Raw genomic sequence first — 13,318 nt, 5'->3', positions numbered from 1 at the left:
CTGGGTCTGTTTGAAGGCTACGATCTTGGATGTGTGCTCTTTTTATAGCACCGGGTGCCACCAAATTTCCATCTGTGCTTTTGAACATTCCATTCTCCATGAATTTAGGAACTGTCTATCGTTTACTGAAACACCTGTCTTCTCATCATCCTTCGTCACTTCAAATATTGAGTTTTTTTACACTTTTCTGTATCAAGCAATGTCAGGCTCAGATCCCTTTCACAGAATGACTCTCTGAGTTCGAAGTTGTTTGAGCACTGATCAAAAATGGTCACACGTCCATCGCCAAGCACATTAGTTTTATTCACTGATACACTTTCTGGCTGGTGCGCCTTACCATTACAGGTTTCTCCTATGGTTACCCAACCTAGGCACAGCCGTTGGTTATAGGGGGCATTCCCGGTCCCTAAACGTTGATCGAACACGGGGTGCAAAGGAGGAATTAATCCTGCTATATCTTCAAGATGGGGATAATATCTTGCTACCCGGCTATAGATGTTCCCGGCGGGTCATCTCAAGGTCAAGATAGGGAAATCTGACAAACACGTGCAGCACCAGGTTTGGAGTTGTCATGCTGTCCCACGTTGACGGGCATCATGCAGAATGACGTGGTGTTCAGAGATCACATCTCTGCTGCTCAGCTGATGTGTCCCTTTTACCACAAACGAGGGGATCAGCATGCTCAGTTCTAGAACATCATGCTGCACGCGTTTCTGTAAGTATCGCGTTTCGGCCGGCTGCACCAACTTTGACTGTGGCTAGGTTAATGCGATCCAGATGTGGTTCCCACCGTTTTGGCAACACCATCCGCTCACGTGCAAGTTCTTGTTTGCCTTTACGATGTATTTTATTTCGTAACAATAACCCGATATCATAAGTTTTAACTATGTGCTGTAATATTTTGAAATTTGACATTTTGAAGTTATAAAATAAAAGGTTTATATGTATTGTGTGACGAAATAAATTATTCTAAACAACAAAAGGATATACGTCATTCCAAAGCTTCTATGTGACGTCAACGACAGAATTTAGGCAGTCTCGACAAAACTTAATCTACTGGGCGTAACATGCAATATAGCTCGGAAACGTGGTATCAACGCACTCCTAAAAACAGTGATGACAAATGCTGTGGATGTGGGTAATCATACTGTGCAGTCCTGGTATCGAGCTTAGTTCGCATAAGTGCAGTACAAAGAGTTACGATACTGACAGACACTGAACTGGAAGCCTCAAAGCTTGGATTGATGCAACATTTCACCCTCAGCCAAAGGGTACGGGCAATTCTTGTTCCTGTGAATGGCCGCGGAATCTTGGATTTGTCTGTTTTCAGGATACACACGCGCAGGGTTGAAATTCGTTCTGGAACAGAAAGAAAGTCGAATTAAATTGTGTTATTGATTGATTTGTTTTTACATGATAACCAGTAATTAATAGGAGTCACCAACACAAAATGGGAATACACCATGAAAGCACTCATTGACCTTACCTCACCAGTACATTGTATAATACGTTGTCTCTTGTTTTAAAGAATTACAGACACTGAGGGATTCGGTATTCACTCCCACAACAGCAGGTATAATCGGCTTAGCTGCTGGAATATGTTTTATGCTGATTCTTGGAGTTGGGCTGTGCGTTGTGCTGGCACGACAAGGGAGGTACGTGAACCTAAAACTGATAAACACCGCTAGCATGGCACATTTTATCAGTTATGATATTCCCAGTTCATATAGCAAATCACATTACAGGCCAGTTTTATGCAATACACTGTACTTTGCAGGTTGCACTGGAGAAGTTCTTCCAAGGAGGATCCCGTTAACCTCGGGGACACACAGAAGACCAAAGACAAAGGCACAACGCGTCCGTCAGACCACAGCACTTCAGTAGCCAAGCAGGATGGTGGTGACAACATCCACACCAATGACTATGCTGCGCTGGATGCCGAGACTGATGCAAACAATGAATATGTCGACATTAACATCAAGGCTTAAGAACATTTGTAGAGCATACATTGCACTCACTTAAAACAAAATTGTAGCATAGAATATTATTTTGTTGCTGACATATTTAATCATTCAAATTCTATACTCTCAAGAATTTCCCTATTTCTTGCGATAATTTCCTTCCGTACTTATCATTCTGTTCCGTTTTTCAAGTTTATTCCTCAAACCTTCAGCTACGTGCTAATGGTAGGGTAGGTTATGTCCCGCTGTCCAGGGACACTGGCTGTCGATAAATCATTCATACATGTAACTTTCATAACTATTTCCCCTTAACAGCAAACGGAACTTGTTTCTGAAGAGGGTTGTATGTTGTATGTTGTTGTTGTTTATGCTGTTTTATAAATATTGACGCTGGTTTCGGCTGGAACATTTGTGATTCTGTGTAATTCTGTGAAAGTGTAATCTGGATGAAGGTGAAACTGAACATTAGGTTGGGGGGCTTTTAAACTGATAATGTTAAAAAGTCACTTAAAACTAAATCCATACATAACCAAGTGATTATTGTCTAAGCAAATGACAATTAGAGCGCTAGCAAATGCCGTAGGTTCAATGTACGACAAGCGGTACGAATTCTGGACAGGGATTTTTCTCGGCATCGAAAATCGCAATTATTGGAGCTTACAAAGACCCAGAACCTCAAAGTAGGGTTACGATTTTTGTGATCTAAGTCTCATGCTGTAGCCTCATCGATTAATTGTATTTTTTTAAATTTGTATTTTTTTTATAATTTTTATTGTTTTTCATACAGTTTACAGCCTTTTCAGAAATAATAACAATTTTACATCCAGGTTAACAGACTATAGACACATGGAAATAATGGCAGAGACAATAAATAACATGAACACACAAATTCATACAAGGAGTTCTGGACATCAAATAAACAGTCCATGACATGAGAACCAAAACGTATAGAAGGTGCTGATATTACACTCCAATAGGTAAGAACATTTAGTTATCATGTATTAGTGTCTTCGTTCATTCTGGAAAACATGAAAATGTGGCACTTTCTTTTAAAATTTGCTCCAAAAAATGATGTTTTTGAAGATAGTGATGATAATGTTTAGCGGATCATTATTTTTATCAGGAAAACCAAGAGGTACATGTCTTTTCGTTATTTTAATATTTATATGTGCTTTACATTTAAGCCAGATGTCAAGTTTTTGCCAGATATGTGTGATGTTGTTACAAGACCAGACAATGTGATCAGGTGACTCACTTTCGTGTTGACAAAAGCTGCATTTTGAATTGTCTACATATCCAAATTTAGATATAATTGCATTTGTCTCCAGGATGTGATGTATTATTCTGTATTGGAACCACTGTAATTTAGTGTCATTGGTACATCTGAAAGTTATCTTATTATAGTTTTTGCAAGCATTTTAATAATTTGGCAACCCCACCCCCACCCCCCACCCCCCACCCCCCACCCCCAGTTCGCAGGTTGGTTTGATTGGTTTTATAGTTTTAGGGCGACATGGCCCAAAAAGAGGACTATTTGCGCCCAGCACATGACTTGATTTAATAAATAATCATAGGTAATTTCGTCGTCAAAAGAATCTTTGGTAAACATGAAAGGAGCGAAAACACTATTAATATTAATTTGGACAGATGTATACACATATCAAATAACTTCTGCTTAATTACGATGGAAAAAAAACCTTAAATAATCACTTCTTTTTCTGAAACATGAAATACTGATTCATTAAAGAAACCCCAGAAGATACAGATGACAGAGTGTTAAAGTGATTGTAAACCACAGAACTAAATCTGTCTAAGTTATTCGAAATCCTGTCTGGATTATATCATTTTCTCCAGATGACGAGACAAAATCTCATACATGATATAAACTGTTTCTAAAGAAAACATATCATCAACGCAGTGGACATGATTAGAAGAGACCTTTATATCTATATTACTTTTGTCAGCACAATGTCCAAGTGTAAAACGAAGAATATCCACATCACGCCTTTTACGACTACCAAATTTATGACCTGATTTAACGATGTCTAAGCTTGTGCACTTGCCGGACGGACACAACTGTTGCCAACGCCTTGTTTTTGATTTTAAAAAATCAATATCTTTAGAGCCTGAAATTCAAATAAACGTCAGGAAATTGTAATGTGGATTTAAGTACATTGTCTGCAATCTCAGTCACATGTATTCTAATATCTGCTGGAACTCACAAAATGTCGCATGTATTTTTCCAACTTTAATATGTCGTGAACAATGTCGTCTCTAGATCCTTTTGCACCCGCTTTCATAGCTTAAATTTCTGCCTTGGAATGTGTAAAGATAACTGCTTCATGGTGATGTTCATCTACCTAGTTCAATGCTTGCAAAATGGACAAAGGTTCAGCTGCAAAAACAGAAAGATAATCAGGGACCCTTAGCAACCCAAAAATTGGGTGTCCAAAAATCACAAGCAGTGTGATATCATTGGCTGGTTCTTTGGACGCATATGTGTGTGTGTGTGTGTGTGTGTGTGTGTGTGTGTGTGTGCGCGCGCGAGCAATTAGAATAACAGACAGTGAAAGAAAGTTTAATTTATTAGTTGTATTTTGCTTGTCCATTCTTTTATTCACTATCAAAGTGAATTTGTAATTTAATCCAGGCTTCAGCAACAGCCACGGAAGTGTGACAGGCGACGCAGAAGGATCAAGTGGGTTAGAGTTGTAAAGACCATATTTATTCCAGCCAAAGGGTAATTTGCCATCAGTCGAGTCACACATGACATATTCCACACGGTCGTTAAAGATCTCAGTGACTGCATGGTATTTGTTCTTTGTTTTCATTATTAAGAAATATTTCAAGGATGCCTCTTGTCTCCGAAGGTAAAGGAGATTTTCTGAACACTCAACTTGAAGTGTTGATGTTGTAGAATAGGCCCCAGTGCATATTCTAAAAGTATCAAACTGAATTCGGTCAAGGTTAATAAGATGACATTTAGCATCCCAACATATGCCCCTGGCTACCATAGTCAAGTCTGGACAAGATAAGGCCCTTGTACAGCAATATCGTAGTCACTATATCTTTCACTACAATGTATTTTGAAATACATTCTAATATATTGATGATTTTGTTAGATGTGTTATACAAATAAGTGATGTGGTGAGACCATGTTAATCATTGATCAAAATACACACCACAAAATGTGAACACTGATACCAATGACAGTGTATGGTGCCCGAGAGTTAGGTTGATATCATGAGGGGTTTTGCGTCGTGGCGATCATCATTGCCACTGATTTTGATTTTGCAATCTTAAATACACATTTTGAACACCATGTACTAACTTTACTTAAGCAGATTTGTACAGATTCTAAGACATATTGAAAATTACCCAAACCGGGCGCATTTATGTTTAGAAACAGGTCCTTGAAAATGTCAGTAATCGTGATAGTGAATAAAACTGGGCTTATAACACTTCCTTGTGGGGTAATATTTTCACATGCACGCCTCACAGTTCTTCACCAAGTTTAGGGTATTAATAGAGAGTTACATCCATTTCTTTGAGTATACTGCTAAGACATCATCAGTAAAATATGCCACTTTTGCTTACGGTTTTGTTCTGTTTCTGCTTTGTTTTGTTGCTTTGTTTGCTACTTGTTCTTGTATTTGTTTTCTTCTTTGTTTTTTGTTTGTTTGTTTGGGTTTTACTTTTTTATTCTTTTATTTTCTCTTCTTTCAGATATGACCCAACGTCTTTTAAGCAACACAAAATATTTTGGATGAATATGATTGTTCTATTTTCAGAAATATGATAACAATATCTGTCCATTCATAATATGTCCGTTAGCTGTACCACAGACCTGAAACATAGAAACAAATACCATCTCTTGTAAAAGCAGAATCCAAATTTCTTTTTTGTATATTGCTTTGTGTTTAATTAGATTATGTGTTTTGGAATATTCTGTATAATGTCTGACATAAAGCAAACTTCGCACAACAATCTTGGTATATTTCTGAGTACCAATAATAGATGGAGATGCGTTGTGGATACATCACCATGTTAAGGAGGTAGGTCAACAAATGTTTGATGCTAGAAGTTAGCGTAATAACCAGGAGTGTTTCAAACTCGGGATAATGTAAAATCATACAAAACGTTTAGTGATTAAGAGCCTGCAGAATACGGATACTCAAGACATCATCCATTAACGCATCGTGAGTAAATCATGTGCAACTTCATCTCCAACTCTAAATAGTTGTGCAACAATGTGGTTATACGAGAACAGCTTGATGACGACTACTGAAACAATAGATCTCCCGTCATGGTGATGACCGACTATGGGATGACGCTGGTTGTTCACAAGTACATTCCAAAATCATATTAACTAAAGACATTAAACTAAATGTTAAAGAAGAAAGCATCAGATCTTAAAGCTCCAAAACGCAGGATATCATAGCCAAGGTTACAATCTACAAATATAGTGTCTTAACTCCTTCCGCACCCACCTCGTTCTCATTATCCGGCTTCTTCAGCCCTCATCTGTTCACAAACCTGTCAGATGCCATGACGCGTGGAAGACGTTTTGCTCGAGAGAAGTACGTCCACAACATTAGAATGAAATACCCCAATTTTACTTCCAAAATTATATCAGTGCAGTGAGGGACTAAATTTAAAGGTATGTGATTTTGATGTCTTTGGGTCTGGTGCAAGTAATACAGGCAATGAAATGGTGAGTTTTATACTTTAAATATACCGAGTCTGGAGACGGTGTGATAATTAAGTGTTCACTCAGGTCTGTTTAGTACAATATAATCAGCATGAAATGTCAAGAAGCCACAACTGAAAAATGCACAACCTTACAAGACACTTTAAATACCTTTGTTGGCGTCCCACTGGTATTTGTGTGCAGTATTCGCAGTATATGAATTAGCAACATCAACATCTAAGAATGCCTCACTGTGACGATAGGTTATATTTACACATGTTCTGTATTACACGGTACACTGTTGGCAAAGGTTTGACGTAAGTGCCTCCACATGGATAATTCTATTGTCTCTTCATACATATTAATATGATTTGTGACAGACGCTACACTTCCGGGAATCACACCTCGAAAGTTTACAGTTCATCTTTGTCAGACAGCTTCCTGATAGGCATGTTCACACAACAAGAGGCGGTGACAGATTATAGTTATCCATCCTGCAATAAAGAAATCAACATCCGTCAGCCAAGTGTTTGGCGTCATTCCGAAAGAAAAAGCTTTCGTAACATAACAAACCAAAGGGGTTTTTATAACATGTGGCAATATTGATATGTCTTATATCTAACAGATACTATAAGCAAGCTATTACTGGGAGTGAAGGAAAGGTTGAATGTATTCTTGTCATTTAACTAGGGTATGCGACAATTAAAGACCGGAATAGGGATGCGGGTATGGACACCTACTGTTAAGTGTTGCGAGATGTCCACGCTGCCCCCAGCGACTTCTGGACATATAGTACAGGGGAACACCCAGCAGCATGATGCAGAAAGGGACAATGTATATTCCTGGCTCGTACGCGACAGCCGTGATAGACAACACCAGGAAAAACACAACATAGGCAACGGGGAACGCCCAGTGTACCTGATGAAGAGCACATTCATAAATGCATAAAATCACAATATACCGTGTAGACAAGATTCTAACTTGAATGTAGGTTCAATTTGTAGTGAATTTGATAACATACGTGTTTCAAGACCCAAGGCTAATACACATGACCAACTCTTTTTCTATGGTAAATAACTTTGATGTACCGTGTATGTTTGTTTGGTAGCTGGATGTTTGCGTCGAATCCTGAACAATCCAAGTACGCCTAAAAACTCCCCACCTGCCTTGAAGAAGGAGTATGCTCCGAGGACAGACCTGACATCTCCCAGACACATAAGTATGACGGCAACCACAAACTGTACAACATTAAAATGGCAAAGAAAAAGGTTGATGGTTTAACTTTTAGGCATTTTTGCAGTTTCATGGGAAATATTGCAAACAGGAATTGCACAGCGAGATGATTTAATGTCATTGTAATGAAGCCTCTCTCCTGTTCTCGTGTCGGGTAAAACCGTCCACAGGGGAGGGATAAGGAAGACTGAGAACTTGTAAAGCTTACGTACACTTTAAGTTATGCCAACGCTTGAATTGGAACATAAAACCCTATTTCACGTGTCCAAGATCATCACACAATCTTGCATTACTTCCAGGTTGAACTATACCCAGAAAAATGGATGTGATTTCAACAATCCTCAAAACTGTGTATATTATTCTCATACTAAACATGCAGGTCAATCGTTCGTGCTGGATTAATGATTATCTGAAATGACTGTTGATACATTCCTCAGATGGAAGCTGCCTTACCAGAGTAATGATGGATGGTTGCGGTGTTCTCCGCTGTACATTCACCATGCTCAGGAATCGAGGGAATAGTCCATCACGTCCTCCAACAAAGTTTAACCTGAAAGAACCAAGCGTGTCCTTGTACAAAACAACCTTAACGCTAAGTCTATGTAAACGTATGGGAGCTGCGATAACCCATTGGTTAAGACTGCATTGTGCAACAATGACTACACCGTTAAATAGAAAAGTATTATTGGACTATGGCAGCAGATGTTCGGGAAACTGTAGTCATATCTCATGGCCCACAAGTGGCACCCATAACAGACACAGGGTAATTTACCCAAATAGAAACAACAAAACGCTTTCCATTTTCAGGTAAGAAATCTTTTGCACAATTGTGACGTTGTCGTGAGTAGATATTACAGCTGTATGATAAAGGAAGGTATGGTACCAGTAGGCATGAGTCATACTGGATATGTCCCTCAACATGTAAACCTTAATACGTGCTGAGTCGTATGGCATTACTTCAAAATTTGGTGTTCCAGAAATTTTACTTGACAAAACTGTCGCAGGTTTTCTATAACCGGACCAGTGGGCTGGTGTTTGATGCCTTTATTTACCGTCACTTGCCAAAACATGCGCCATAAACATATCTGTAATTAGTGAAATTACCCGACGTAATTGAGCTGCCACTGCCAGCATTGTGTGTGCCGGGCACGTGGCACATGGCACATGCAGCTTTTATAGCACCTCAGTGCACACACTGAAGGAACAGCATGTGCCAGAGCCCCGGATGCACCCGCTGGCAGCCAGTGCAATTGTACAGCAAGCTGTTAGGGACAAAATTATTAATTTGTGATGGGTGTTGTACAGTATAAAAAATGCAACCTGTGACAACAGTAATGAGAAGGTTTGTTTGAAAGTTGAATGATACAATGATAAAAACATTTCTGTATTTAGAAATATAGGACGTTGATGCAAGAACCTATTCAGTCTTGACTATCCTCACAAGTACATTTTGTTTGATGTATTGATAAAACGATGTAAATCTGAATCTATAACTGTAAATCAAGAGTACTCCTGCCATCTAACGACAGACTGTAAACAATGCAGACAATCCAGTGGTCGATGTACCGGAAAGTGCAGGTTTTGTTAATTATTGCTGCTGGGTGGAAGTACAGAAAATCTCAAAATATTAAAATATCTGCTTTGCTTTGATTTCACCTACCTGGAAGAAGTGAATATTACAGCATTTGCTATTCCACCCGCTGATACCGCCACACAGGGTAAAATGATCCACTTGAATATTCCGAGCTTTCTTTCTCCGAAAGTCTACAAGGACAGAGTAGTGATCAGGATTACGTTTTGCATTACATTTGACTTGAAAAATCACCAACAGTGCGTTTTATATTCATTGTATTAGTGGTTTATGCATGACGTGCTGTTACTTACAACAGCAACTGCAATTCCAGAAAGTATCTCGTCACTAGTGAGAACAGCGTGGTAAGCAACATTGCCAAGAATGTAAGCAAAGGTCGGTATGGCAAGTCCCCCGAGGACAGCTAAAGGGATCGTTCTGGCAAATGAAACGGAATATATCTGAAAGTCCAAATTATAAGGAACTAGGATATTGTTATTAGGTTAAGTTTTATTGTTCGCATATTTATTTTTAAATTCTGAATTCCTCATATAATCATTCATAAAAATCGTATTTTACATCCGCTATAAGTGTCAGTATATCATATCGGATGATATTCAAAGCAGAACCGAAAGAACACAACGGTTTGACATTTTACAATGCACATTTTTATAAGTACTTCAACTGTGTTTCATGATTTGGTTACCTGTGTGGATTCACGACTTCTTCTACTGCCACGTTCACGTTGTCCCTGTGTACGACAGTAGAGCAATATGAAGTCAAACGGGTTTGTGATTTTATGACAAAGAACTTAATTATTTGTCGATTTGTAAATTATAGTCCTTACAAGGTAATAATTGGCTTGTTTCAGACAAAACTGGGTGATTTAAAAATATTATTATTTATTAATTTATAACAAATTTACGTTAGCTTAATATCAGGGGCGTAAGTTGAATATTTTCCTAAGGGAATGTGTGTCACGTAAGATCTGTATCATTTACACCAATTCCTATACATAAGCGGTCGATGCGATTTTCATATTTCCAGACCTAAGTACCAAACCAAAGCTCTCCTTTTTGTTTCGAAAAAACGAACGTGAAAGTGCAAATCAGCTTACCAGCCTATATACGCATAGAGCCCAGCATAAAATGCCAAAGAAACATTACCGGGGTCTAGACTTGTTGGTTTGAACGGTTCGCTGAAGTTTTCTGTGTGACCTTTGTAACAGGGAAACAAACTCATATTTTCAAACTGATGTCATGCAGTTGAAATGTCAGTATTTCTCACGAAAATAGAAGGTTATTATGTTATGACTATATGAATATGCCTTACTAAAGTGAAACGTCTTACACTTGAAGGAAACTGAGATCGAGTTTGACTAAGGTAAATGTGTCTCATAGTTCCAAAGGTACATTGGGAAGATTTCTGCCCAGAATCGAATTATACACACCCCTAGTTAAAGCCTCAAACTGAGAGATGTGACATGTACCAACTGCAAATTACTGACCTTGACATATGTGTAAAATCCCTCCTACGATGATACTAAATAGCGCAAATACCTTGCAAACCGTGGCAATATTTTGCAGCAGGGCACCCAGTCTTACGCTGTACATGTTTGCCATCACAAAGAACCCTGCAACATTAACGTACAATGCGCTTGGCAATGTTTCTATCTGTATCATTGCACCACAAGAGTACACACGCCTTTACTATGAGTCAGTGTAATTTGGCTTAGTAAAGAAGCCATCAAAGATTAACACGTTTTGGGTTTGTTTTTTACAACATGCATTTGTATGATAAATGCATTCACCTCTGAAACAGTCTGCAATAAATGTGTTATCTTCGCAGAATTGTGAAAAGTGAACGGGTACATGTTCATTATTATGACATTTGTGCCATTTTACAAGAATTGATTCCTCTACACAAAAGATAAACTTACCAAGTATGACAAATCCCAGCATGATTTTGGATGTCGTAGGTGCCAGGTCAGGACAGGTCTTGAAGAGAGGCCTCATGATATATTCTGCAGATGCCAAGGACGCCAGAACTACTGACAGAGGGCGTACCAGAACCAGCTGGGTCCAAAGGAAGAGGAACCCGGCCAAATCTCCAAAAGCATCTCGGATGTAAGTGTAGCTGCCGCCAGATTTCTTCACTCGAGTCCCTGAAAAAACAGCTCCTAGGATACACACTAGTTGCTCCTTTTTAAGAATAAGGGGGCGATAATCGTCTTGAAACAAAAGGATCGTGTTGGTGCTGATCGACATGATACTAAGGTCTGCATGTAAGCACCAATGTTGGGAGTGAGAGCGGAAGACTAGTGGTTCGATTCATGGTGACGTGTCTCCATAATAAGTTACACAAGTACTTGTGTTCCCAACCTTAGCCAAAACAAGGACTGGGCGTCCTAGATTATGTCTCGTACTGCATATACACTCTGCAAACTGTACCATATTCAGCGTAGCACATGGCAGCGCAGTAGGTGAGTGCTCCACACAGCGTCCACACGAGGAGAGATAAGCCCACTGAGGACCCCATCCCTTCCAGTACGACAGCCGGGCTGATGAAGATGCCTGTTCCTGTGAATGAATACTGGTATAATATGCATCACTACTTGGAAAGAAACCCGTTTGACAAAGATCGATTCCTGTCAGAACGCCATGGTCCATAGATATTACCTGTTACATTTTTATGATCAATTTGTATTATTAATGTCAACTATAAATTCTGTTCTCATAAAGAGGCTATAATTGTTCCGCAAAGAAATGTATCATGTTAGTCTTGCATTTTATATCACGGTATGATGGGCGTCAAATGCAAATAAGCTTGTCACTTTTCACTTGTCACTTGTTAGTTTGCTTACTCACAAACTTATCACCATCATCCCTCTGAGATCTGAGATAACCATACGGTTAATTGGTATCCCCGCTTAAGTGAGTGAGTGAGTGAGTGAGTTAGATTGTATAGTCACATCGACATTATTTCAGACATATCGTGATTTAAAAGTTGATAATAAATGGAATCAAATTACAAGAGCCTAGATCATCACAGATAGAACCAGTAATCAGTAATGCAATCTAAGACATTTTTAACTATAGTGGACAACAATTCACGCTGTTTTGCGATGGCTGATGTCAAGTCATGTGTTTGGACTCACGCTGCTGTATACAGAGTTGAGATGGCAGATTTTTGTCAGTGGGTTTGGACTGACGCACGTGAGTGCAGTATTGAGATGGCAGGTGGCGTTGAGGTGGTAGGTATTTGCCAATGAGTTTGGATTGATGGCGACTCATACCCTGGTCCAGTCATCTCAACACGTGCCATCATTTAGGTCCCAAGCCAGATCCCAGAGGTGAAGCAGGTCTTATTTTTCCACATTGGCTATCGTTATCAAGAATATATGGAAGTAGGTTAGACATCAGACTACACATGCATGTTTTGTTGAATCGCACAGTACCTTACCTATAATGCTGCCAGTTATGTAACTAGTTGAGCTGACGAGACCCAGCTGTCTCTTCAAGCTGACTACTTGAACGTCTTTCGCCATTGTTCAGTGGCAGTGGCCTGATTTTCAGAATCCCAAAGATAGCTCCGACGGTGATGTAAGCTGTAGGCATGCATGCAGAATATGAGTATTCGTGTGCTGGAATATGTCAAGTCACTTCTCCAGCTCTTCTCTACCGCTCAAGTTCCGTGACTTGAATAATTTCGATGCTATATGTCACAGAGCAAGGTGTTTGAGTAACACCATGGCTTTACTATGGAAGTCCCTGTTGCCTTAAATGGTATTCTCTACTTTTATGAATGACAGGAGTGACAGTAAACTAAACAGCGGTATGCTCAAATATTATTTTATACAGGAAA

The 13,318-nt window shown here is 39.2% G+C and overlaps 3 protein-coding genes across 3 annotated transcripts in view; 1 reads left to right on the top strand and 2 right to left on the bottom strand.

The window, feature by feature from the left end:
• Nucleotides 1-13,318, top strand: part of LOC137291607 (scavenger receptor class F member 2-like) — a 251,613-nt gene that overhangs the window by 27,667 nt on the left and 210,628 nt on the right. The gene's annotated exons all lie outside the window — the stretch shown is intronic.
• Nucleotides 1-13,318, bottom strand: part of LOC137291600 (uncharacterized) — a 210,965-nt gene that overhangs the window by 130,856 nt on the left and 66,791 nt on the right. The window lies entirely within an intron of this gene.
• Nucleotides 7,081-13,001, bottom strand: LOC137291055 (large neutral amino acids transporter small subunit 1-like). Its single transcript, XM_067822334.1, has 12 exons — nt 12,917-13,001; nt 11,905-12,033; nt 11,394-11,618; nt 10,962-11,087; nt 10,572-10,671; nt 10,161-10,205; nt 9,769-9,892; nt 9,545-9,648; nt 8,338-8,434; nt 7,740-7,889; nt 7,392-7,569; nt 7,081-7,145 (listed from the first exon to the last, which is right to left on the bottom strand). Exons 1-12 carry the CDS (start codon nt 12,999-13,001, stop codon nt 7,081-7,083), a joined length of 1,428 nt encoding a protein of 475 aa, XP_067678435.1.

This window comes from Haliotis asinina, chromosome 7 (genome assembly GCF_037392515.1).
Source record: "Haliotis asinina isolate JCU_RB_2024 chromosome 7, JCU_Hal_asi_v2, whole genome shotgun sequence".
Classification (NCBI taxonomy): Eukaryota; Metazoa; Mollusca; class Gastropoda; order Lepetellida; family Haliotidae; genus Haliotis; species Haliotis asinina.
This window is presented reverse-complemented; position numbering and strand designations above follow the sequence as displayed.